This window comes from Diorhabda carinulata, chromosome X (assembly GCF_026250575.1).
Source record: "Diorhabda carinulata isolate Delta chromosome X, icDioCari1.1, whole genome shotgun sequence".
In the NCBI taxonomy this organism is placed as follows: domain Eukaryota; kingdom Metazoa; phylum Arthropoda; class Insecta; order Coleoptera; family Chrysomelidae; genus Diorhabda; species Diorhabda carinulata.
In genome coordinates this window covers 31,612,807-31,639,770 of record NC_079472.1, presented here as the reverse complement: position 1 = coordinate 31,639,770, position 26,964 = coordinate 31,612,807, and the positions used below count along the sequence as shown (strand labels likewise).

At 32.4% G+C, this 26,964-nt stretch overlaps 1 protein-coding gene across 4 annotated transcripts in view; it reads right to left on the bottom strand.

Annotated features, from left to right (window-relative positions):
• Positions 1-26,964, bottom strand: part of LOC130902048 (synaptotagmin-7) — a 95,858-nt gene that overhangs the window by 33,721 nt on the left and 35,173 nt on the right. Inside the window, exons 1-2 of one of the 4 annotated variants that reach the window (XM_057813846.1) lie at positions 14,125-14,304; positions 1,038-1,386 (exon numbers count right to left, since the gene is read on the bottom strand). The exons of 2 other annotated variants lie outside the window; for them this stretch is intronic. In XM_057813846.1, the coding sequence (XP_057669829.1) occupies positions 1,038-1,102 (65 nt within the window). In that variant the 5' untranslated portion in view covers positions 1,103-1,386; positions 14,125-14,304. Of the gene's footprint in view, positions 1-1,037; positions 1,387-14,124; positions 14,305-26,964 lie in introns of those variants that run through there. One more of the 4 variants, XM_057813847.1, reaches the window with a different exon arrangement.

The window sequence follows — 26,964 nt, the reverse complement described above, 5'->3', positions numbered from 1 at the left end:
ATATCTCGAATTACCTCTAGAATATAATCATCATAGCTTTCTAATTCAACGTTAAATTTTATTGAAACTGGACACTCTATTACATCAACACACACAATTATATGAGATTTTCGTGGTTTGCGGGTTATTATACGGCTCGAAGAACCATAAAATGTAATATTGAGCATTGTTGTAGTGCTAGATAAACAGTATGCTCAGTAGAAATGTTGCAAAGGATTCCAGATGTTCGCGATTCGTGAGAGATTAGATTTTTTTTGCACGTAATTCAGCTTTTAGATTTCTCAGCCCCATCCAGAGGTACAAGCATTAATTTCCCCTTTATTTGCGACGGTTTTTGTGTAATATAAAAGAGAAAAATTGCTATAACGAAGCTGTATTGAAGAGAGCTTTCTGAAGTGACTAAATCTTTATGCGTTACCGCCTCAAAGCTGATTTGGCATCTTATTCATTTAACACCGATTTCAACGATATTTTGAGGTGAATTATACAAAAGTGCGACTCTCCTCAAAGGAGCTACCTCACTTGGGGATCCGCATCACGGGATTATACACTTTGTGGTGTATCTTTTATATCAATTTCAGGAAAATGAACGTTACCTTCTAGATTACACAATAAATAACAATTTACGATCAAATTCAATTCACGCTTTGTTTAATTATACATATTGTTTGTTTACTTTGATTCCTAAACTAACTTTTAAATGTTTAACAATTTTATGAACGCAATTTTGTTTTCTACGAACCTTGTCCTCGCGTAAGTTCAACTTGTAAGTTCATATTGGCTTTTTATGACTTTCGAGGTTAAGGTTAAGGGATCTACGAAGCAGAACATTAAAATTCGGAATCTTGTACACAAATATTTTCTTAGTATAGGTACAGAGTAGCTGAAAAGTCGAAAGTCGTTTTGAAATAAAAAAATATGAATAATAATAATAATAAAAAAACATGTTTATATCATGAAGAATTTTTATTAAAAGTACATCGAAGCTAAAAACGTTCAATTCTTTGTCAAACTAGCTACGATTATGTCATATTTACCTTGCAGAATAATACTCGAAAAAGGCTACGAGTATTTCGATAGACCTTGAAAATGCTTGCCACATCGTTCACCATGGTTCAGATACAGTTGCTTTGGACGCTTCGTCTTCAAACACGATCTTTTCCTGCAACTTTTCGCATTTTTTTCGTAACATCGAAACGCTTGTATTGATAAATAAAAGATGGCGTAACCGTATTTTCACAATAGTCGTATTTACATGTTGTACGCGTTCGTTAGTGCTTTTGTTCGCGTAGTAAACTCAAGTGTACACCAACGCGATTTTAACGGAATAAAAAATGATGTATTTCGATGAACACAGTATTTGATTGCGCGATTTGTTTAAAATATCTGAAAAATTGTCGAGTATGTGATTAATTTTTTTAAAAACACAACGAAATACTCTTGAATTTTTAAGTTTAAGACAAGAAATATAATTTAACATAAAAGCTGTCTGAAATAATTTCTCTCCGTTGCGGAATTTGGCGAATTTACTTAACTACGTTGATTTGTACTTCAGGAACCTTTTCGAATAATTAAAATTTAATACCGTTTCTCTTATTTCCCCACATTCTCTTTCACTTATATTCTTGAAAGTATAAAACAATGCGGAGATGACGTAAATTTAAATTAGCAAGTCGTGTTAATTTCTAACCAATAAAAACGCAGCGTTCGATACTATTTACACGACATTAACTATTGTCATGACCACGTCACCAAAGTTTGACGATTTAAATTCTATTTGTGGTTTTTCAAGGAAAAATCTGTGAAAATATTCGATAGGCAACCAAATACGAGGATGGTTCCATAAGTATTTTACCCAACAACGATTATATTTCTAAATTTATTAATGTAGAAGATTTTATTGAATATGTGCATTTAAATTTTATGAAAGTTTCCATAGAAAATTATTTTCTTGATAACGTTCTTGAAGTTTGAAGCTAAATGTACCGTATCTTCAAAAATATATCTGATCCAAGAAAAATTGAGAAATCGCCGTCAACAAAATGCGGGTTTTACTGTTTTATTTATGACTTGAATGTATTGTTTGTCACATCGGAAAACATAATAAGTTCTAGAAGAAAGTACTGAAAACTCCGGAAATAATGACGTGGGAATATCTATTAATCTATTCCGACCAGAAAACGATATTTTCATATTGTGAAAAGTCATGTCGGGAACCGATAAACTTGAAACTGAAAAAAATTTGATTCATCCTCGAAAGTTGGATAAGTATTCGTCTGTAAAATGACGTCAATTCAAAATATGGAGAATATTTTTCGCGTGCAAACAACATAAACCTGCCATTTGTTTATTTCATCGTTTTTTTGGTGGGAAAAACAAATTTATCAAAATATTTCGTCGGCTACCGTTGTTTGAAATACCTCTATATATTCATCACAATTATGATTCGCAGGAAGAGCTTTTTCGAATAAATTTATCGCTCTGCAATGTAAGCACAAAAATACACTGATACAATAAACTTTCTTATGTCCAACGCACTTCTCTTATTGTTAATATAAATAAGTCACTACAACTTATTGACAATCAAACAACTAACAATGAATGAGTTCTATTATGAATTTAATCAGAAATTTCTGACGAATTTAGCTCCTATTTAATACCCAATAGTAAACTACCAGTATCGTTAGAATCCATTTACTTGAAACGCTTTTTTATCTTGAAAATGACCTGATGGAAGCTCAATTCCCAACCCAACTCAACAACAACTAGCTAACAAACTTTTTGTACCAAGAAAATTTGTGACAAAGATTTCATGTCAAAAGAACATATAATCTTATAATGGATTTGCTGTTTATATACCTACATCTCGTCGAAACTTATATCAAGCCGTAACGGTGTAGTTGGTAAGGTTATCGAAGTGCTTTGTTTCCAATACGGAGATCGGAGGTTCGAATCCTCTGTCGAAAGCAATTTGTTTCGCTGGGATTTAGAATTATTGAAAGATTACCCGTATGTGGGGGGCTCCTGTGAAAGTTACTAATCCAGAAAACATTAAATTAGTGTTTTAAGTGACTGACACCAGAAAATAAAAATAAAACTACCAAAAAAAGTTGGCTATAATATTTTGGGTCTGCGGGAGTATCCTTTTGATTAACTGTAAGGAATCAAATACAAATTTGAACGCGGCGTTTAATCTGACTATGGTAGTTAAGTCAAAGAGACTCTTACTTCGTGACAATGTTTAGATCCTTACAGTTTCTTTTTTCAAGACTACTGTACACGAATGCGGCTTCACAGAAATTGAACATCTACCATACAGTCCTGATCTCAACCTATCCGATTATTATTTGTTCTCAAAACATGATAATCCATGCAGTGTACGAAGATTCCGACTCTAGACCATATTTTTTTTTAATAATTCGTCATGATTTTAGGTCTCTACAAATGATTTTTTTTGTAATCATCTTTTCATAGGTCTATGAATAAGAATTACTGCGAGGGTTGAAATTAGATTTTCAAATTCTGGAAATCGATTATTTCAGTCCCATTATGTAGCAAATTCCAATTTTTTGAACAAGTAATTTAGGCTTTTTTAAGCAAAGAAAGTTTTCTTCAAACTCATATTCATCGATTCCCTACAAATAGCGGTCCGAACCATGAACTTTTGATTCGTGTACAGCAACCGACATTGCACTTTTCTTCAATAACTCCAGTCCGGCAAAAAGATAGGAAACCGAAAATTTGTTTTCTTCTTAATATAATTAAGAATGGAAAGAAATCATTTAATCAGTCTGAATAGAAAGGTAAACACTCCGTTGTTCAAACTAAAACGGTGTCGTCGGCGAGATTAACAACTTTTAGTTGTGTACGTTTGTTTATTGATCCACCCAAGCCTTGAGGAATGCGTGGAATCCCACAGGTGTAGCATAAATTATAAACGTATAATCAGCTTTGTGAATAAAGAAATTAAAATGTTAATTAGTATAACATATGAAATAATTATAATTTATAACCGACTAAGTGCCACAGTATGTTATATACATATTAGAATATAAAAGAATTACATATACGAGGATGGTTCCAGAAGTTCCTTGTCCAACAAAAAGCGATTCACGATACCATTTTTTAAATAAGAATCGTCAAGCACTTCAACATAGATATTAATCGCAGACATCACCTCTTCAATGTTGGAAGCTACTTTTTCAAGTTTTATAACAGAAAATAATCCGAGAGGACTAAATCTGGCGAATAGAGTGCGTGAGGTAGCGATTGAAACTTTAATTCATCAATTTTTGACCATTATAACGGATACGTAAGGTAGTGCATTGTCTTGATGAAACGACACTTTCTTCTTAGCCAAATATGGCCATTTTAGCTCGATTCCTTCGCTCAAACGTTGCAATAATTCTGTATAATACTCGCCGTTGATAGTTTTTCCTTTTTCAAACGACGACATGAACTTGCCTGCACATAGAATAGTCTTTCCCTTCTTTGGAACTGGTTCTACCTTTTGGATCAATTGTTTTGATCTGTGATGGAGACATCTTATCGATGCTGTGATCAAACGCGGTAACCAACTCGACCACAGTTTCAGTCGACGATCATTCAGTGGGTTTTTAATCCTCATTTACACAATCGAGAAGGTTGTCTAGTAGAAACAATCATCCACACAGGCAGTGTTAAAAATGGTAAAGACCCTTCTCGATGCACTCTCTTGCGACGAGGAAAGATATGTTGCTGTTGGAGTTGTTGAACGATGCTATTGACATAAGAATCAGAGATAAACATCAGGATGTATAGTCATTGATTCCAGTATATCAAGAGCGATTTGGCTAAAACTATTAAACAGAAAATAAATGATTAATAAGGGACACGAAAGACTAAATCCAGAAGATCAATCATATTGCAACAAGAAGAAGATACCATCGAGCTTCTTCTTTGTTGGTGCTTGTTTTGCTGGAGGACGACGTAGTAAAAATAACTGAATTAGATATAAAGTTTCCAAAGGATATGACAATGAACCTACGGCTTTGGGTGAGCTATGACCAAAGATCGAGGTTGCTTGTATCAATCTAACCTAAACACGAATCCAAACACGCTCGTTATACATACAAATCTGCGAAATGTTGAATAATTTAGACCCAAATACATTTAAAAATAACGAAAAAGTTTTGATAGGTTTCATTGGAAGTTCTCCAATTTTCTATGATCAGATTAAAGGTCCTTACAGAGTTCTAGCAATTATTTTTCCGATGATTAGTGATGTATGAAGAAACAAATCTTATTCTGCTGTGAAACGACACGAATGTTTCTAAAAACATCTTAAAGAGCAAACAATAAAAAGACAATTAAGTAAAGACAAAACTCGAATTTTATTTTAGGTTGAACAACCAATCAAATCGATCTGTCGTTTACAATCTATCGAATGTTAAATGGTACAATTACCTAATAACACAGTTGGGAAACACGAAAAAAAAAATCCTTAAAAAAGTCCTAGTTCTTGAGACCCGGGTGTAAGCGGGCCGTGCAAAAGTCGGTTCGCAATATAAAGGCATTTCTAAGACAGAAACGGACTTCGTCTTCTATCGAATTTGTAATCAATTTGTGTTTGAATCCGTATTGAAGTGGACATAAATCTATTAGCTCTAAATGAAACTGCTCAAGCGGTCACTCCATCGCGACGAGGCTGGAGTAACCAGTGCGTTGAACATGAATAAGTCTGCTGTTTCCACAGTTTACCAAGAGACTGGTCACTTACATCGAAGCCTCGGTTCCAGAAGAAAAAGTGCTTGCCCAAAAGGTATGACCGATTCATTGTCAGTACATCGCTGCGAAATGGGGTCCTCATAAGAGCTCAGGAGTGGCTGGACAAGCAGAAGAACAGCTAACCTTGAGCTTAAAAGTCCAGCTACTGGCCCCAAATTAACCCCAACCCATCGAGCAGCTCATCTATGATTTGTCAGAGAACATGTTGATTCGAATGATGAATAATTGGGCTTCGTTCTCTTTTCAGATGAAAGCAGAATTTGCTTACATGGGAACTCTAGTAAAGGAGGAATCTAAAGAAAAACTAGAGATAGAAATAAAGAAAACGTGGTTTTTTAAGAGGTTTGAACGGGTAGTTCTATTGAAGCTAAAACCGAGTTGGTTTGCCAGTGAAAATGTTGATTCGAATTATGAACAATTGGACTTCGTTCTCTTTTTATACGAATGCAGAATTCGCTTGCATGGGAACTCTAGAAGAGGAGGAATCTAAAGAAGAACTAGAGATAGAAATAAAGAAAACGTGGCTTTTTTAAGAGGTTTGAACGGGTAGTTCAATTGAAGCTAAAACCGAGTTGGTTTGCCAGAGAAAATGTTGATTCAAATGATGAACAATTGGGCTTTGTTCTCTTTTCAGACGAAAGCAGAATTTGTTTGCATATGAGGTCTAGAAGAGGAGGAATATAAAGAAAAACTATAGATAGAAATAAAGAAAACGTGGCTTTTTTAAGAGGTTTGAACGGGTAGTTCTATTGAAGCTAAAACCGAGTTGGTTTGCCAGTGAAAATGTTGATTCGAATTATGAACAATTGGACTTCGTTCTCTTTTTATACGAATGCAGAATTCGCTTGCATGGGAACTCTAGAAGAGGAGGAATCTAAAGAAGAACTAGAGATAGAAATAAAGAAAACGTGGTTTTTTAAAGAGGTTTGAACGGGAAGTTTTATTGAAGCTAAAACCGAGTTGGTTTTTATTGAAACTGGCGGTGGAGCGGGGAGATTAACGGCGAACCGATTAACTATTTCTAAGCCAGTTCCATCAATGAAAACTTCATCCTTATACAAGACAATGTCCGTCCACTTAACGTACTGCAGTATTTACATAATGTCGAAATTGCCGCTATGAATTGGCCAGCGTGTAGCTCGGAGAAATCTTGTACTAGCCACGAAATTAAACCTCAAAACTTTTGCTTACTTTAGAATGTGTTGAAACATATATAATGACATAATTCAGTGTATATAGTTTGATTATAATCATTAATATGATCATATCTATTCTGAATGCTTGAAATTAACGTTCTATTTTTATTTATCAGCGAGCCGATCCAACCCTAGTTTTCCTTTTATCCGCACCCTTAAGTGCGATCGATCTAGTCGCAGCCGGGTCCTCATCGCAGTTGTATGTTGTATTTATGCTTCTTTGTGGTTTGATGACACTCCACTCTCACTTGGAGTAATTCTATATTACACCCAGATGACTTTAACTCGCTCTTTTAAGTTATTCAACAGCCATTCGTTTCGGTGCCTGATGAGATTGATGAAAATTGATAAAAAAGAATATTTAAGTTCAAATTTCGCAATTAAAATCACTATTTTTTGATAAGTTAATATACAAGGTATGATTAAAAAGTTGATATTTAAATTAGTGAAAACTTCGGGTGTTTACACGAGTTTTCGCAATTCCATCGTGAAAATCATGTTGAAAAAAGTACCCAAAAAGCAAATGTGTGTTTTTAAGCGGTATGAGAAATTTAAAAGCTAAAATAAGGAACAAACGTTCATCGTAGATGAAATGAAATCTGTTGATGATCTTGCAACAGCTTTGCTGTAGGAAGAAGGCCTATTTTCACTTTTTTTCTAACTTTTCCTTCTCTTATTCTGAAAAATCTGTTTTTACCTTTCGAACTTGTCGTTCTGGTTATATAAAGATAGTTTCTCGACAGTATCAGCTTTAACTTTCAATATTTGTTTAGCAACGATGATTAGCTATCGAAATTTTGGTCGAACATTTTTCGTCTTTGTACATTTTGATTTTTAATTGAATGACAACCCAGTATATTCGTAATAGTATAGATTTTGGTATATTAGTACCATATAGTAGACCGCAATTTCCAGAAACAAAAAAATCAATTTCAAAACCTTTAAAAGAATCAATTAATTATAGATAATAGAAAATTCTATCGTGAAAATCAATTTGAAGAAAGTGCCCAAAAAATATTTAAATCTGTAGCGATAATAAATTAATTTTGGACATGTGGTGAAAAATTTCAAAAAGAAAATGATCAAATTCAAAAGTACAAGAAAATATACTCAAAATAGACAAATCTGTGACAATATGAAACATGGGCCAATACAACAACGCGTCGTGCCAAAAAACGTTTTTTATTTAGGAGTTTTTGGGTGAAAATGTTATTGTAAATAACTGATAAAAGAAATTATTTAAATATCATGTTCAAATAATAAAACTGATTGTCAAATTCTTCCATATTTGTAAGTCAAATGTCAATTAATATAACCTAAAAACAGGAATGCGTCTTTTCCTAACTTTAACCACCTGTCAGAATGTCGATAGATTTTGTTATAGAATAAAGCATCAATGTATAATTTCAAAGAAAATAATTAAAACGAGTTTATTGAAAAGAAGTTATGTTTAATGTAAAAAAACATAAATATGTTCCGTATTCTTTCTATTCTTTCTTTAGTTTACGTTCCTCATCATTTACAAAATGGAGGGTGTATCGTCAATAATGTCAAAGTTTATCTGTATAATAAATATTTGTTTAGGTTAGGTTAGGTTAGGTTAGGAATACTCGCTAGTATTTTCTAGTTTATAGATTATAGATTATTTTGGAAGAGTGTTTCCTAGCCATAGCCTATCAAACAAAGAAAATATAAAAAATATTGTCCAAGGCATTACCAATATAATAAAATAGATTTGCCACAGACGCAATATGTTGACGTTTTTCGGTTTGTTTCTCAAGAACTTGATGACAGTTTCACGATAAATCTTCTAATTTAACCTAACCTCACTCCATTGATCTTAAATTTAACAAAACATCGAATTTCTAACAAAAAACAGATACAGCAAGGAAAAAATGTTTTCGTTCGGTAGGTGCAATTCAAACAAATTTCTGTTTTCTTTGGACATTTCAAAGACGATGTATTTCAAAGGGAAAGTGATAGATCCCTTGATACTACGAAGCAAAAGGGACAAACTTTCTAGATATTCAAGAGAATCTTGTTTTCTAATAGAAAAAAAATTTCATCAATGAAATATATTGGATAACACGCTTCAAATATTATTACCATGGATTTTTTGAAGTTATTTTCGATACCCATGCTTTAGCATAATAGTTCTCAAACTTTTATCCCTTTTGGACTACATTCAAGATATTATTGGCTACTACATTTCAACATTATTCCCAAAACTCGTTAACAAATATCAAAATCTATTAATCAATAGAGTTTACCTAGACTTTGCTTTAGAAATCACTGATTTAATGATGAAAATTTGTGTAGACTCTTGTCGAGTCTTCTGTAGACCCCTGGGGGTCCACTTGAACCACTTTGGAAATAACGTCGTAACACTAAAGTCAATATATAAATCAGTAACTATCCCAATCTGATTGACGGTCATTGATTATCGAATGGAATGCCTGTGTCTATTTATTTGGTCCTTAGCTTTATTGATACTAGAATTCTTAGGATACCAGTTATATTTTTGAGCTTCAATTTTCGTCTGGATTAGCTTTTGGGCGCCTCTAAACGACTCTCCTTTCTCTATATGGTGAAGGACTGATATGTTTAGCATCGACTCTAAGGCTGTTGCAGATCAGAATACGAAGTTTCCTTTCCACCAAATGAAGACTAGTAAGTTTTTTTAAATGGATAAAACCAAGGAACTATCGGTTGAAACTTGTGCATTAATCTAAGTTAAAAAAAATCGACTTAACGTCGACTGGTCCTTTTGGAAGACGTCAAAATTAAAAAAGATATTGCGGTGGGTTAAAAAACATTAAAATTGTACGCACGAACACAGAGAATGGCGTAAAACTTAATTTCCAACATGACAACGATCCCAAGCATTCCTCCAAGCTGTGTAAAGTGTATTTGAAAGGAATGATTTGGTCGTAGCAGTTAATCCAATTATTGCGGAACAAATTCGTCGAAATTGCAACAGAGTATGTAAAAATTGTGCAAACAAACTATAGGGCGGACAAAAAGCATCGCATCTAAGTCTGGTCTGTTGCATGGCCCAGTTCTTTCTGAGCCGTGATTTATCCAATGAGTTTAATGACTATTTGGTGTATCTTAGGTTTAAGTTAGAGCTTGGAACAAGTGGCATTGGCTCTGTAAATTTCCCTGTATATATGAGTGCTTCAAGTAAGTGTTTTATCTAGAATGATCCTTGGAAGTTTTACTTGAGTTCCATCAAGGGTTGGTGCGCGTAAAGTTGCCTTTCTTCTTTTTGTTGATTGAGAGATGGTCTTAGCCGCTCGAATTTTTAATTATGTTAGAGTTCTTAAGTAAAGTGGGGTGAATAAGAGTTGAAGAGGAGTTGGAGTTTCAGTTTAAAAACTTCACGTTTTTCATAGTGTTGTAGAGACTGTGAACAAGTTTTGAGCATCAATATGATCACAAAGAAACAAGGCAGACGTTATTCTAATCGTAAAAATATGTTTTGATAGTTCAAGGATCAGGGTTGCTCGTTTTTATAACTATATCGTCGAGTTAAATGATTAATGATTTATATTAAATACGTTTTTTATTATAAATGGCAAACGTAGGAACGAACCAACCCCTATAATTCAACAGTTAAATTTGTTCAAAAAAGGGATGATAAATCGTCAACATTCACATCGGATGGCGCACTGGGTATTGACCTAAAACCAAATAGGGGTGGACACTTTCAATGAATTATGGTTGTATTGTGGTTTCTCCTTCGATTGAACTGATATTTTGTCGATTTATCAAATGGTTTGAGCACGAGAATATTGGAAAAAAAACGGGGAAACTGTAAAATATCATTAAGAATTAGCTGATTCATTTAAAATGTTCTACACATGACGATCACCCTCTACAAAAGTTGATCAAAAAATAAAACAAAAATATAATCAATATACACCATTCTCCACATACCCTCAGTTAATAAAGTACGGGGTTCTAATAGAAAATAACAAACGACGTTTTGAAAGATTATCTAATTTCCTTTCGAGCGTTTTCTGATCTGTTTTCATATCCTTTCAAAAGCTATAATCGATATGAAACGCTACGTAAAGCATTTATCAAAAAATAAAGTTTTTCAATAAAAGTAGACTTGTGATTAATATTGGAATTTAAGGCATTGTGAAACGTATAAGAATATAAAGAGGTTTTATACAAATTCAGGATAATTAAGAAGGTATATTGAATTTTTTTGTGTCATAATTCGGAGAATTGTCAACAATAATCTAATACATATCATCATTATTAATAAAAAATGAAAAAAATATAACTAGTTTTGACATTATTGATCTATTCATACGATTTTTTAAGAATTCTACGAGTTTATTCAAAAAATTCCGTTGCTAGGAACTCTGTTAAGCGAAAGCCCCCGTAAACTGTCTATGACATTTACTCTTGCTTTGGTAACTGTTGATGACAGACCTTCCATTTAACCTACAGTGCTAATTACGTTCTGTGATTCGTTTTTTGTGTGCTAAACATGTTCCTCTGGTTGACATTGACGAACGCACAAGCTTCCACGACGAACGTTCTAACCGGTTATCGTTTCCGAACGAAGTGATTGCGATCAGCCAGATGAACCTTATTATCTTCATGTGGGACTCGGAAAACGCTAACGCAAATTTCTTCATGCTTTCGGAACTGATGGCGAGGATTTTAGAACTTTGTTGTCACTGGGGACGAGTACTGAATACACTGAACGGTTCGATAAATCCCAGCTTAACTGGGGACGCGACGTGGGTGTATTATCAGCTACCGGAATCAAACAAATGATACTGTCAGTGGAAATGCCGAAGCCGAAGAAATTTAAGTAAATTCTGTGTGCAGGCAAAGTGATGGCTAGTGCCTTTTGGGACAGGAAAGGGTTGTTGTTGTTGTTGTGTAAGCTTTCTGGAATAATTACTGGGAATCGCTACTGTCAGACGTTGAAGGACTCAAAAGTACTGTACCACACTCTCCTTTTAGACCAGATTTGGCCCCCAGTGATGACCATCTCTCTCTCTCAGAAACTATGTTCTATTCGAAGTCACTTTTAATTGCTGAGTTGTATACTTTTAGATTTTCTAGTAAATCAATTACCTCTTGTATTGGAAAAATTTCCACGTCATCCACATCAATGGCTTGCTCCAAGTAGCCAATAAAGTTAAAAGATTTCAATGGAATGATTCATGAAAAATTGGTTATAAATTATTAAATACTCTGTAGAGGTATATCATTGTAATGGACTGATTTCAAATATACAATAAAATATAGGGTGTGACATTTATAAAAATGGATTTTTGATATGGCACAGCATTCTGGAAGACTCCATAAAATGTAGGTTATTTCAAAATGATGGTTAGAATCCATCAAATTTTCGAAGTTTATCACACTGTATTTATTGATCAAATCTTGTAATAAAACGTGATTATGGGACCTTATTTAATGCTAAAGTTTTGATATGGTTGTTCTGAAGTGATAGTAATGAATAAGTTTGGATGACGTTCATATTTCTAAATAATCTTTTACATAATCCTACGAAAACTTCTGGAAATATTTTGGCGAGTAAATTTAACCGAAAGATTAACGATGAAATTTTGTAATTAGTATAGAAGACGTTATTAACATGCTAATGACTTAATTAATCAAGCTTGTAGTGTATTAAGAATTCAATATCTTAATACAGGGACGGTCACAGTTCAATTCAAGATCGTTCTAAGGGAAATGAAACGGTCGAAAAAGCTGAAAGAGAAGCTGTGCTTAAAACAAATAAAATAATGAAACTACTCTTGCAATCACAAGATTTCAGTCATTTTCTTCACGAATCCTATCAGAAATACCAAGACGAAGAAAATTTATTATTGGTCTAGGCGTGAATCCGATTGATGTGGACAAAATATCCATTTTAATGTCAATAATCAAAGAAACAGTCATCCTAGATCATTGAGGCGCTGTAAAAGCTACAAATATGAAATGAATTCTGAATGGAATTGATCTCATACGAAGAGCATGCCATCTAAGACGTCACCATGAGCATCACGGATGATCCGGAGTGCCGGTGGTGCATGGAGGATGACGACACTGCAGATCACGTTATCTGGGAGTGTCCTGCACCTGCACGAACTCCACAATCTGCTTAACGACATCAAAGGGTTCGACTCATAGGACATCGGATTGTGGTAACGTCAAGTGGGGCACGAAGGGTCTATCTGAAGGTCTATGTGCTCAACGGCTTCAACGGCCGCCCGAGAGAAGTAAATTGTGTTAATGATGAAGAAGTTCTTGCCCACTCTATAGTTTGCATAAAATTGTATATAATTTTGCAATTTTTTCGTCAAGAAAAGTAGTTCATGATTAGTTCACGCAAAATGATCCAGACCCTGACTTATAATTAGTAAAATCATTAGATGACTCTTAGTTTGTTGTGTGTCACTCATATTAGAAAGATAAATAAATAATTTGGCCGATGAAATCGTCTTTGGCTTTTTCTGATCAGGTTCCCATTTCGCAATCCATTGTATTGATAATTTTTTCATTTCAGGATTGTACTGTTGGGTACAATTGATGTCGATGTAAAAAATCATTTTGCATAAACCGCGTCAAGGCCTGGGAAATATTTTTTTGACGTGTAATAGCCTCTTCTATCTCTCTAACCTCAATCCAATAGTCAACTAGTACCATTTGAACGTTTTATAATGTATCGCTGGTTGTTGCAGTTTATGGTCGTTCCAAATGCTACCAAAATGTTAAAACTTGTCTACCGTGAAAATGTTTTAACTTTGAGAACGGTTTACATGTAGTATAAGCGGACATGAAGCTAAAACATGCTGTTAATCACTTTAGATTTAGTCTATTAATGTTTACATCCGCTCTATTTACCAGATTTAGCACATACATACCTAACCCCTAAAATGAAATTTGTAGTTTAACGAAAACTTTTTGATACGATTCCTGGCAAATTTGAGGCCACGGCAGTGCAGTTAAAACCATAATGAAATTAATTTAATGTTTTCAATAAAAATATTTCAATATTTTGATTCGTTACAGTTAAAAGATTTCGAAATATTTCTATGAGGCTGATTTGGCAGCGCATAAAAATTTCGGTTGCAGCATTTTTGCTTGTCGAATATCATCAAATATTTTAAACAAAATTTCATACGTTTCTTTGTGGATCGATAAATAGGTTGAATGATTGACACTCTCACAGATTCACAACCGAAAATCACAACCGACAGTTCACCGTAAATTTTATACAAAAAAAAAAAATCAATTGAAAAACGAGGAAAAAAGTGTCCGCACTTACACAAAATCGAAAGTGGGAAAACAAGTGAAACGCGACGTCCACGAGCAACTGCGGGGCGAAGCGCAACTGTCAGGCATGGCCTACTACCACTTGTGGATCGGCTTCGGCAGCGGAATCGCGGAACGTAGAAGGGATCATGGGAATGGCTTCGGAATAGCAGATGGAAGAACTGATGCTTCGAATTACGATAATTTTTTAACCATATAATCTTTATAGTAGACATTAAATAACCTTTAAGTAAACTTCTTATACAAATACAATTGAATATATATCGACAATTGTCTAGATTTCACCAATATGATCTTTGTTAGTTCTTAAGCGAGACACCCTGTATATTCTTCTTTATTTACGTACCGTTTCTTCTTTTTATCTCGAAATAAATAACTGTGGTTCGCCATAGAAAAATAGAAAACGTAGAGGTATTTTCAACAATAATATTATCAATAAATGTTTCAAATTTAATACTTAATTACAAAGAATATAATTCAATTCAAATTTAATACTTAATTACAAAGAATATAATTTAAGAATATAAGATAATAGGCTAGAAGTAATTAAATATTTTACACCAATTACCTTGTCAGCTGTCAAACTGTCAATTATTGAAAAACTGGATTTATTCCAAATTACATAAATACATCGTACGAGTTATTTCATATATAGTGAACTGTTACGAAAATTTAATTACATGTCCCTTTGATTCGAATAGATTTTAATTTAAGCTACTATATTAACAAGCATAGTTTGTAAACAGAAATGGCACGAGTTCGGCATTTAGCGCGGATTATCTTGTAATGAAAACGTTCAATAATATACTGAAACTATTATATGTTGTACTTTTGTGTACTTTTTAATACAGTGGTATTTTTAAAGCAACTACCGCCATCTCTAGGTCTTGCCAGGTATTTCTGGGACCATGTATTCCATGCTTAAACTCACCATTTTCATAGAGAAAAATAAATATTTCTAAGTAACTTTATGTTAATGTTATTTTTTTGGTTTGAATTCAATATTCGTATCGAAATTTCAATGCAAGTCTAGGCTATAAAATCACTTTACCTTAAGGGTAATTAGTATCACTTACAAGGCAACGCTCGTCCACATTCTTGCTAACTTTTAGTTTGATTAGAGCTTCGCCTCAGTTTCAAATTGCTTGACAACACGTGCAGAAACAGTACTACACCAAATTTTTACTCTTCGGTATTGATCTGCAAACTTTGGCACCGTGTTTGAATGCAGATTTTAGAGATTTATTGTTAAATAATAATTTATTGGTTATAATAAATCAAAAAATGGGATTTAGTAACTATAATTTACTAAAATATTTTAGTTAAAAAAATAATGTATTTCGATTTAACGCAGATATTCATTTGAGTTACGAAGACCGTTCCTTTGCAGGTCAACGCGTCGGTTTTTTGGGATGATCGTGGGATAATTTTTATTGACTATCAACGGCCAGTATTATCCGATCTTATTGCAACGTTTGAGCAAAGAAATCGAGCAAAAACCACCGCAATTAGCTAAGAAGAAGGTATTGATACATCAAGAGAATCCACCAGTGAAGTTTCTGTTTTCAGACATAAAAAAATAGCTCGGTGGAGATGACGTTAAAAACAGATTTCTTGGTTGAACGAACGAATTGTCAAGGTTCTTACATTATTTGGATTAGTTTTCTTCAAAAAGAAAAACTACTTTCTATTTCGTATTTAGATTTTTTCTAGAATATCGGGTACCTCCAGAAAGTTTTTCACAATCCGCTGAAACAATTTTTTACACCTGAGGAAACACTGAAAAGAACGGAAGAGTTAATTCCATTGAATATCTGTGGAGTGGGCTCCAAAAAAAGATCAAGGGTAGAAATTTAACCCCAGGAAATGAGGGTGGATATTGAAGAAGATCAAATCTTAGTTAAACCAAATTTAAACAGTATGGGGGATGCAATAGGGGTGGTATATGTAAAGTGAGATTAAGAGAAACATCAAAGGTGAAAATTAGCTCTAGAAACTTTCAGGATATTAGGGTGGCTATTAAAGAAGAGTAGGAAGATGTACCTCATTAAATTGTTAATAAAAGTGAATCGAAATAGTATGGGGGATGTAATAGGGGGAATATCTATGGGATGAGCGTTGGAAAAGGATCAGAAATAGACATTAACCCTCGAAAACCCTTCAGGAAATGGAGGTGGCTATTACAGGAAGATATACATCATCAAAATCTTAATCAAACCGAATTTAAACAGTATGGGGGATGCAATAGGGGTGGTATATGTAAAGTGAGATTCAGAGAGACATCAAAGGTGAAAATTAGCTTTAAAGAAACTTTCAGGATATTAGGGTGGCCATTAAAGAAGAGTAGGAAGATGTACCTCATTAAATTGTTAATAAAAGTGAATCGAAATAGTATGAGGGATGTAATAGGGGAAATATCTGTGGGGTGAGCGTTGGAAAAGGATCAGAAATAGACATCAACCCTCGAAAACCCTTCAGGAAATGGAGGTGGCTATTACAGGAAGGTATATCTCATCAAAACCTTAATCAAACCGAATTTAAACAGTATGGGGGATGCAATAGGGGTGGTATATGTACCTAAAGTGATATTTAGAGAAACATCAAAGGTGAAAATTAGCTCTAAAGAAGCTTTCAGGATATTAGGGTGGCCATTAAAGAAGAGTAGGAAGATGTACCTCATTAAATTGTTAATAAAAGTGAATCGAAATAGTATGGGGGATGTAATAGGGGAAATATCTGTGGGGTGAGCGTTGGAAAAGGATCAGAAATAGACATCAACCCTCGAAAACCCTTCAGGAAATGGAGGTGGCTATTACAGGAAGGTATACCTCATCAAAATGTTAATAAGACTTCAGCAATCAGCTCTCAGAAAATCCCATGTAAAAGAGAGAAGCCAAAAACAGAGGGAAATAGAAAGTTCTCGTCAACAAGACATTTTGATATTGTATTTTTAGTTTAAGGCAGGCGAGAGAACAGTTTTCCTTTTTTTCTTTAGAAAAGTTTTAATGAAAACTTGCGCGTTATATAATATTCAATCTACCTTTTTCAAACAAACCACTTTGGTATTATATTCAATCTGGGAAAGTTATGAATTGCTTCTTTCGCACGAGTTAACACCGAAAAGTAATAAAGAAGTGTTTGTTGTAACGAATTACCCCCGTTTCTTTATTGCGTGATGCATTATTTGAGTTTCTAATAAATCAGTTTCGTTACATGTGAATAAATTCCACTTTATTTCCACCACAAAAGAGTACTGACACCAAATTCGTTTTGTATTTATTTTGACAGGTTAGGATAGATACTAAATCATATGAAACTATCCCTAAAAGATGGTAATTTGACTGATCTGGGGAGATGGTCATAGTAACTTTACTTGGAATGAAATTTATTGAATAAAACATTGAATTTATATAAAAAATTGTATTTCATTGATAACTTTCATCAAAAAACAAGGTTAAATCACTTTGATAAATTAGTTAAATTTTATTTCAACCTTTTTAAGAAAAATTGGAGCGGCCATCTTTCCCACTGTATCCGAGAGTGATGATCATAATATAGGAGAGATCCCCAGTATCTATATTACCTTTTCTTTTGCCCTTCAGATCTTTCAACTCCTTTTTTTTCTTATTATCGCAGTAAGAATACATGTCCTCAAACTTGGTGCAATTACCTTCAGTATTGCAACAACCAATTTGTAAAAATTGCAACCTGGACTCGTTCATGTTGTAAATATATCCAAGTTTATTTATTAAGTCATTATCACTGAGAATCCTTCGAAACATTTCAAAATAAGAGCTTATTTCTGCTTTATTTATCCATTGAAATCTAGCATATGACACCCCTTGAGATTTCCTTGATGAAATATCAAAATTTCTTTTCAAAAATATTTGCAACCGATCATAGCCCGCCTTTTCTGTGTTATAGTAAATCTGGGTTTAATTCCTAATTGCTCAGCATACTTAAAAGCAACAATACTTAAATCATTGATAGTCAAAGTAAAACCTCGTGTCTGCATGTCTTTTATATGCTTGCGCAGTCTTTTTTCGATGTCTACACCAAGGGATTGATGATGGTGTCTTCTTTCTAGTGTTTTTCATGGAAATTCCTTCTCGCACAGCATTTTTCCAATCTCTTCTTCACACAAAATGAAGTAATTAACGAAATTGCTAAAATTTGTAGGTTATTTTGAGGTTAGAACACCGGGTAAATCTTTCATCAAATCCTGAAAGCACGTAAACAGACAAAACGTTCAAAATATTGTTGTGACCATTTAATATGTTAACCCCTTAAATTGAATTGAACGTTTTATCAAAAACAAAGTCAAATTTCTTAATTTTCCATCTTGAAAATCATTATCTCGTAGCTCATCATCCCCTCTCTTTTATTCAAAATGAGGAAATGACGGTGAAGAAATGACAGAACAAATCATAACCTAGAAAAATCTCGCTACATAACCTTTCGTTACCAGCTAGTTTTTAGCTACGTTTTCTACCTTTAAAAATATACTTATTACCAACTATCAAAAATCTATTCTTAAGTTTTATACATTAAAACAGATGTTAAGTAATATATATATATATATATATATATATATATATATATATAAAAATGACCAATTTCCCGACTTCTAAAATTAATATTTTATCGTTTAAAAAAATGAACAATGCAAATGATTGTTAATGATTCATGTAATGAATTTTTAAAATTTCTGAATGCACAAATTGTAAAACGGATATATAAACTATGATAAAATTAAATACTATACACATTATTTTGAAAATTCAATCAACGTTGTTGATTTATCGTATTAATTTATTATTTGCGTTGCAAAAACGTTATTTATCGAATTAGAACCTATTATAAATATCATAACGATAATCTGAAAAATCTGTTTTCAATTTTATAATAAAATTGATACTAAAAATAATTCACACATATCAAAAAGCACAAAAATTTCTCTAATCGAAATGCCATGAAATTTCATACACATTTTTGAAAGCTGGTACTTCATAAACGTCATATAGATTTGACAAATTTGACAATAGCAGCGCCATCTGTGCATCCGTAACACGACTTATTGAGTGAGTGAGTGAGATACATTATATCAAAATATAATATTTCATAGCACTAATCTCGTTATTTAATAGCCACACCCCGTATGATAATATTTATGCAGATTGCATATTTTAATCCAAATAACTTGTAAATTATGTAGTTACAAATCACATGGTATATAAAAATATTTCAATAAAAAGTTTCCCTTCCAATTTCTCGCGTCTACATTTATAAAACTAACCTCAAAATTCTCGAGCTATTTTTAGAATCAACAGTATCGCCGGATCATTTTCGAAGTAAACAAAAGAAGCCATTTCTCCCGTATGAATGCCGAAGTCGAAAGCTTGGAGAGCAAACAAGTGTCCTTGAACGAAACGATCTCCCAAGTACAAAGACACAATTAACCTGTTATTTGTGCTCTGACAGTCTCGTTTTAAAAAAAATCCTCTCCCCTAATAATTCTATGGAGTGTCAGTGATGAAACGTGGACGTGTAAAATGAAGCATTAAAACAATATAGACAGAATCGTAGTAGGTACTATGTTGCCATGACAACATCGACCTGCTGGTCCGGGCTCCTATGAATCCAATGCTTTAAGTTCTCAGTGGCGGAAGTCGCCGGTTGAAACGGGGAAAGAAAGTTTCGGTGAAATTAATTAAAAAAGTTTTCTTATTTTGATCGTAACTGAAGTTTTATATTAAAATATGACATAAATTGAATTAAATTTAAATACTTATCAAATTTAAACTTTTATGTTCTGCTGATAAAAGTAATCGAAAATTGAAGGTAGTGATATTCTGAATAAAGTAACAAAATGTCTTCAACTTGTAAAAAGAACGTTCCAATATTAAACGAATTTCGTAATAGGACAGTCAAATTAATCCCCGATATGCAAAAACTACTTATATTTAAAAAAAAAATTCCAACAAAGCTTGTTATATGTCTATACCGTGATTTATAACCGCTATTAAGATCATCACCCATCACTATTAGGTGGTCTGAACAGGTCGTAGGTTGATAATTAGATGGCGCTACAACTATCAAATCCGTATGCATCAAATATATATCACAAGTGTATAGTCTTTTATGGGCATTTCAGCAACACTGGAATTTAGTAGAGTTATTAAAATAATGACCCATCACTACTATTATATCTCTGTGATCTGAATATTTATTCCTCATTATGTTCGTGTATTATATTTTTTGTTCGATACCGTGATTTACAACTGTATTTAAATAATTACCCATCACTACTTTTATGTCTCTGTGGTTTTACGGTCTCGACCTTTATAGTATTAAGCCAGACTAGAATGTAAATATTGTTATATCAACATAAACAGCAAGAAATCTGCCCACCTCTACCAAATATGAATAAATCTGAATATTTGTTTCACACTATATTCACGTATATTTATTGTGTTACACTATGAATTTATTTAAATTATCACCCATCACAAATAATATCTCTCCTTATATCTTAAGTTTTTTTGTCCTCACGTTCTATAGTATATGACAACAATGCGTATTTATTTGTATATTATGTTTATTAATAGTTATTACTAATTTAATTCACCTTTGAACATTTCTACAAAGTTATTTTTATATAATTATTCAATATATGAAATACTTATACTGTGATTTGGTTCTATTATTTAAAAAATCATTCATCTCTATTGTTATATTTGTTTTAAAACTTTCACCTTGAGAGCATTTTGTAGGATGCTACCATGTAAACGTAATACGCCTTAAATCTTTCTATATTGAATGCAGCGTTGCATATTCTAACCTGGTTTTTGTAAATCCTCACATTTTGTATCCTTCGGGATGTAGAGATTATGAGATTACGTCAAATTGGATCTTTTATTGGTGCAACGGCATGAGGGACTTTCTTATTTTGGTTGACTTAGTATCTACCTGGTATTAATTCACACTGAAAGTGATTTGTTTTAAAGCAAACAAGAAATTAGAGTTGCATTTCTGTACAGCATTGTACTGTACTTAATGCAATTATGTGTTCGTATTTTTTCTTTTTTATAATCTGTTCACGTAGAATATTGCGGATTTGATTTAAAGTACAATTAGAAAGTTAACTTATTTTGAAATAAAATTAGTTAAAACCATTCACAATATTTTATGCATATGTGCCAAAATAATAAATACCATAATAAAGACAAGAATACGTATTAGAGTTATGTATACGAGGGCGTTTTGACAAGTTATCGCGAAACAAGTTAATTAATAAACGTTTAGTCCTGTCAAGTTAAACATTAACATTGGTTTTTGAGAAATTTGGTCATAAAATGAGCTCAAAAAACACTTTTTTCCCAAAAAAACCTTATCTTCTTTGATATATAACGGTTCAAAAATGTGTAGGAATTATTTTATCAACTATACGAATATAAGAATTTTGTAGCCTTTCATATCTAATTTGATTGGACTAATTATGAAAATTAGTTTTACTAGCTCAAATGTCGGTTTATCGAGAAAAGTGATCAATTCCATCCTATTGTTCGTTAGCTATATAACTCTGAAATTAACCACCGCCTCAACTATTTATTTAGGACAAAGGTTTTGCAACAGGTACCTACTAGAGTCTATTTGTATAAGTTATGAATGAAAATGGAAGGGACAGCATTATAATATTTGAATATTTCACAACAAACAAATTATTTTGAATGTTGCTGGAGACGAATGAATGTTTCAAGTGAAATTAGTATAACAAAGATATAGAAATTGATGATTCATACAAATATTTATAATTCGACATATACAATGTTGTCAGATTTACCGCTTTTATGATGTTATTAGGCACCATTTGTAATTCATCTCATTGTTCCCGTTTTTATATATATTTCTAACCTGTTACACTTTGAGCATATGTCAAAATTTATTATTTTTTCCCTCTTATATGATATTCAATGGTAGCGAATAAAGAATATATTTTCTTTGCGTGTTACTTGTGAATATATGACTCGATTACGTGACATTTTATAGCTGTTATGGTAACGTGAATGATGTGGAGTAGATTAGAAAACACTTTGTTTTATTACAATGCATTTTTTGCTTTAAAATACAAGTAAAATTAGCAACTATAAGAAAAGTAGATTAGCGATAAGTGGGTACTGGTACTGTTTTGTATACAGGATGGATCAGAAAAACGTTTGTGTCTCTATACACTTTCAGACAATGGTTCAATCAATTCCACAAATTTTATAATGTCAAAGTTCTCCAATGCTCATTGATCTGTTTCTTTACCTGTCTTGGATAGTGCGGGCACTAAAATTATGTCATTAGTTAGTCCCCAAAGTTACACAACTTTAAATAAAAAATGGTATTTACACCTAAAATACTCGTATTTCAAACTGAACATTTAAGATCATGAACTAGTTGCAAAAACAGAAATATTGATATGAATATAATCTTATACGGAAAATATTTGCTTTGGGAATATTACAAATCAAATCTCTTTTAGAAATGTTTACAAAAGTTATGAAAATAAAAAGAACTTGGTACATCTTATGTTCATTATTGAGGTGAGAAAACTAATTACCGTAGTGAATCAATTATAAAAATGTCGTAAATATATATACAAAGTATATCTGAAATTAAATATAAGATTTACTATATTGATTTAAATAAAAACATTTATTAGTTTCAAGGTTAGCGGCCGATACATGATATCTCAACCTACTAGTCAGGCAACACAAAGTACTGCCACGTGTTACATTAAAATGTGCATCAAAATTAAAATGTAATTATTTATATTGAATGTATTTATTGAAATTTATAATATTTTCATTTATTGGAAGTTATACGATTTTTTCTCATGTCACAACATTAAGAATATTAATAAAAATCCACGGCACAACGCAATCGAATTATAAACATCCTCGACCTTGATTTATAACTACCGCGTTGAAAGCGTAACGTTTATTAAACGAAAATTAAACGCTATCTTTGACAGTAATTTGGAATGTATAAACGCTTCTGTTTCGTTATAATTGAAATTTGTTGAAAAGCTCTAAAGAAATTGGCTTTTTTTCGTTTAAGTAACAGACAAGAGACATTTTTGGAAAAAATATTGTGATTTATACAAATAACTAGTGTCAGCTATTATCTTATTAATTTACTATCACATTAAGACGAGATATTGAGTTACATTCGACAGCGTTTCCATACTTTGATAGTAATATGCAGATTGAGGGAATGTATAAAACAATTTTGATAGATTTCATAGTAATATTTTGTCAATAAATCGTGTTGGAGAGATATATTTAAACAAAAATTTAGTTGTTTCCACATAGTTACACAAAAAATTACGTATTTGTAACAATTTTTATTTCAAAAGTAATTTGGTTATAGAATATATTTATTCAAAATAAAGTATTGACTATCTTACACTAATTAGACGAAACTAATACCTTTAAATATAAAAAAAAAACAAAAAGAAGGAACATAATGAAGAATTTAGAGTGACCAGTTTCATTAAAATATACAATACAGAGAAAACATAAAATAAATACAAAATAAATGACTCTTTGATAGCTGAAATATTTTAAAGCTTGAATTCTTTCAAAAAATTATCATTTTCCCATATTCTTTTCACAACAATTGGACTTACTCGAAGTTTTTCATGAAAACTTCAAAGGTGTGTAGATGTTGCAACGTCGAACGAAATGGGAAATTGCTAGAAGAGTATTTTCTATTGTAAACAAAACCAAATGCTGCTGCTATTCATTTAAGATAGTGAGGTATTCCAACAATACTCTATATTTATCAAAGTAAATATAATTTCAAAGCGTTGAAGACAGACATGTTCCTTTGTTAACCAAATACTCGTACAAACCTTCCTTTGTGTAGCCTGGGAACTAAATTATAAATACCTAGATTTAATATAGAAGAATATATAGGCTGATATTTTAATTTCTTCTTGTACAATTCGCTTCGACAAAAGTTATATTTAGAATATTGAAGTTATAAAATGAAATAACAAGGAGGATAATTAAAATTGAGTTGAAGGTTTTCTCATCAGTTAAATCAACGACTGAACTATCACTTGTCAAAGACATCGTTTAATATTGTTTAAAAACAGCAGATACATTTATTTATAAGTGATGCACATTGATTAAATCAATCAATTAAACATTTTGTGTGGCAGTGTAAGGGATTTTCTTTTATTTTTACACTCTTATTTGTAAATTGAAAAATCAAGTTTTAATCTTCAATCTGTCACTTGTCAATCAGTTTTTCCATCAACTCAAATACAGATATTATAGAGGGTAGATTTATAAGTGATACATTTTGGAGATCCTTCTATGTTTTTCATTTTTCTATGGTTACTTTCAAGACAGGTATTGCTTTAAAAAAAAAAGGAAGAACACTTTCGTAGCAATAGAAAAGAGCCAATCACATCCGTTTGCTTTTGTCACGTGATTTTGTCTAATACTCCCAATAGAAAACGCTCTTTCCATAATATCGTCCACAAATATAGAATTACAAACAAAGAAATATCACGAAAACAAAATGCAATATACGTAAAAAATAATAGATAGATAGGAAAGTTGCAAATACGAATAATTAAATGTATTACTTTTTATAAATTAAGTTTCCATTTTATATATAATAAAAAAATATCATAATCATTATTGCATGAAGGAATTATAATTTCAATATATTTTCTAAAACAGAAGTAGTAGCGCCATCCTACGGAGAGAAGCCGAAGCAATATTCAATTTCTTTTACAGAGATCGTGATTCTGCACAATATAAATCAATAGAATATCATGAGCGTAGAGTGTAGTGCTTTTTAGGGTGATTTATTTGTGATTATCAATTTATATTATTTTTGCTAAATTCTGAATTGAAATTTATATCAAGATTAGTTAGCAAGAACAACATATGAAAGGGTTTAAGAAATAAGAAACTAAATAAATAAATATATTACTCATATATTTTTATGATTAATTGGGAATAAGGGGTAGAAATGACTATCGAATTTATTTGAAAAAAAATTACTAGATAATTTTCAATCTATCTACCTGTATAACGACCTTTCCTGAAAGATTCTCTTCCAGTTGTTACGATTTCGCTGTTCTCTTTTTTGCAGATTCGTATTTCCATTGATTAAATTCTTAATTCTCAGTCGATGACTTTCATTTCATAGAAATTTCAGGAAAAAACGTAAAAATGAGATTGTGAAAGTATATAATTTCGCGTCTATCGGAAAAAATTGATTTGGTACAACCGAAAACGAAAAAAAAAACCTGAACGCGTATCTGCATTAGAAAAATCCATAAAAAAAGAAAAAACAAGATTTGTAAACAATAGAAAAGTTCCACGGAATAATGATTATGATCTAAAAAGGAAATTTGAAGGAATAAACCATCGTATTAAACCTGTCTTATACCATTTATTACACTCGTGGGCAAAAACATCGACTCAACATTTGTATTTTTCTTCTTTTAATTCTTATTTAGAATTAGGGGTAATTGACCTTTATAAAAGGTTATTTAGTTGACCCACCATTAGCAGATGACCATGAAACATAAACCCATACACATTCTCGTTAACAACAAACAAGAATTCGACCTGAAAATGGACACTACAAGTGATAAAGCTGCTTAACCACCCTTTTACCAGAAGACCAGAGTCAGCGAGAAGTGGCCAGTGCCAAGAGGCTGATACCCTCAATCTAAAAGATCCGCCCTCATTGGTGTCCAACAAGAGCTGATAGAAACGGGACGAATGGCTGTGAGTAGCTTAGCAAAAGGTTTAAGGCAGCTAAACTTAAGCCAAAAAGGCCAGTTACTGGACTCAAATTCCACCAGCCCACCGAACCCGTCTACCATTTGCCAGAGACACATTAATTGAACCATTGGGGCTCCTTTCTCTTCTCAGATGAAAGCAGAGCGTGGCTGCTTGGTAGCGATAGAAAAGGACGAGTCTAAAGAAGACCTAGAGGAAGCTTCTGGAGGTAGTTTCAATAGAAACAAAAATCGAGTTGGTAACGGGGGATTAACGGCGAATTGATACAAAGAAGAAATTTTGGGGGATCACGTCCTCCCTATACCAGTTTCATCGGCGAAAACTTCTCTCTTAATGTAGCACAATGCCTTTTAACATACTGCACCAGCCACGAAACTACCAAAAAGGCGCTCGCTAAATAATAGCATCGAATATTTTAAAAAAACTAATGTCTCTGAGATGCTTAAAAATTGAACTAACAAATTTAATGGTAGAAACTGCGATTTTAGTCGATTTTTTGTCTTTTATGATTCATTCTGTTGAAATTAAAAGAATGGCGAGGTTTCAATATTTTATTCAAGGTTGAACTTTAACCTAAAATAACTTTGAAACGAGTAGAGTTAGAAAAAAATCATAAGAGACCTTTTATGTAGATCATCTAATTTCCTACAAAAAAATTACACAGCTCTTAACAATTTGTAGATTAGTTGTGGAGTAAATATATAAATATAAACTGAAAACAAAATTGTTTAAATGAGAAATCGAAATTTCCAAATAGGCACCTTCTAATATTAATATTGAGAGCTCAAATTTGTCTTCAAATTCAAATTCAACGTACACAATTGAGTATTTTTCAATTGATCAACTCATTTCGTATAAAAATACACACC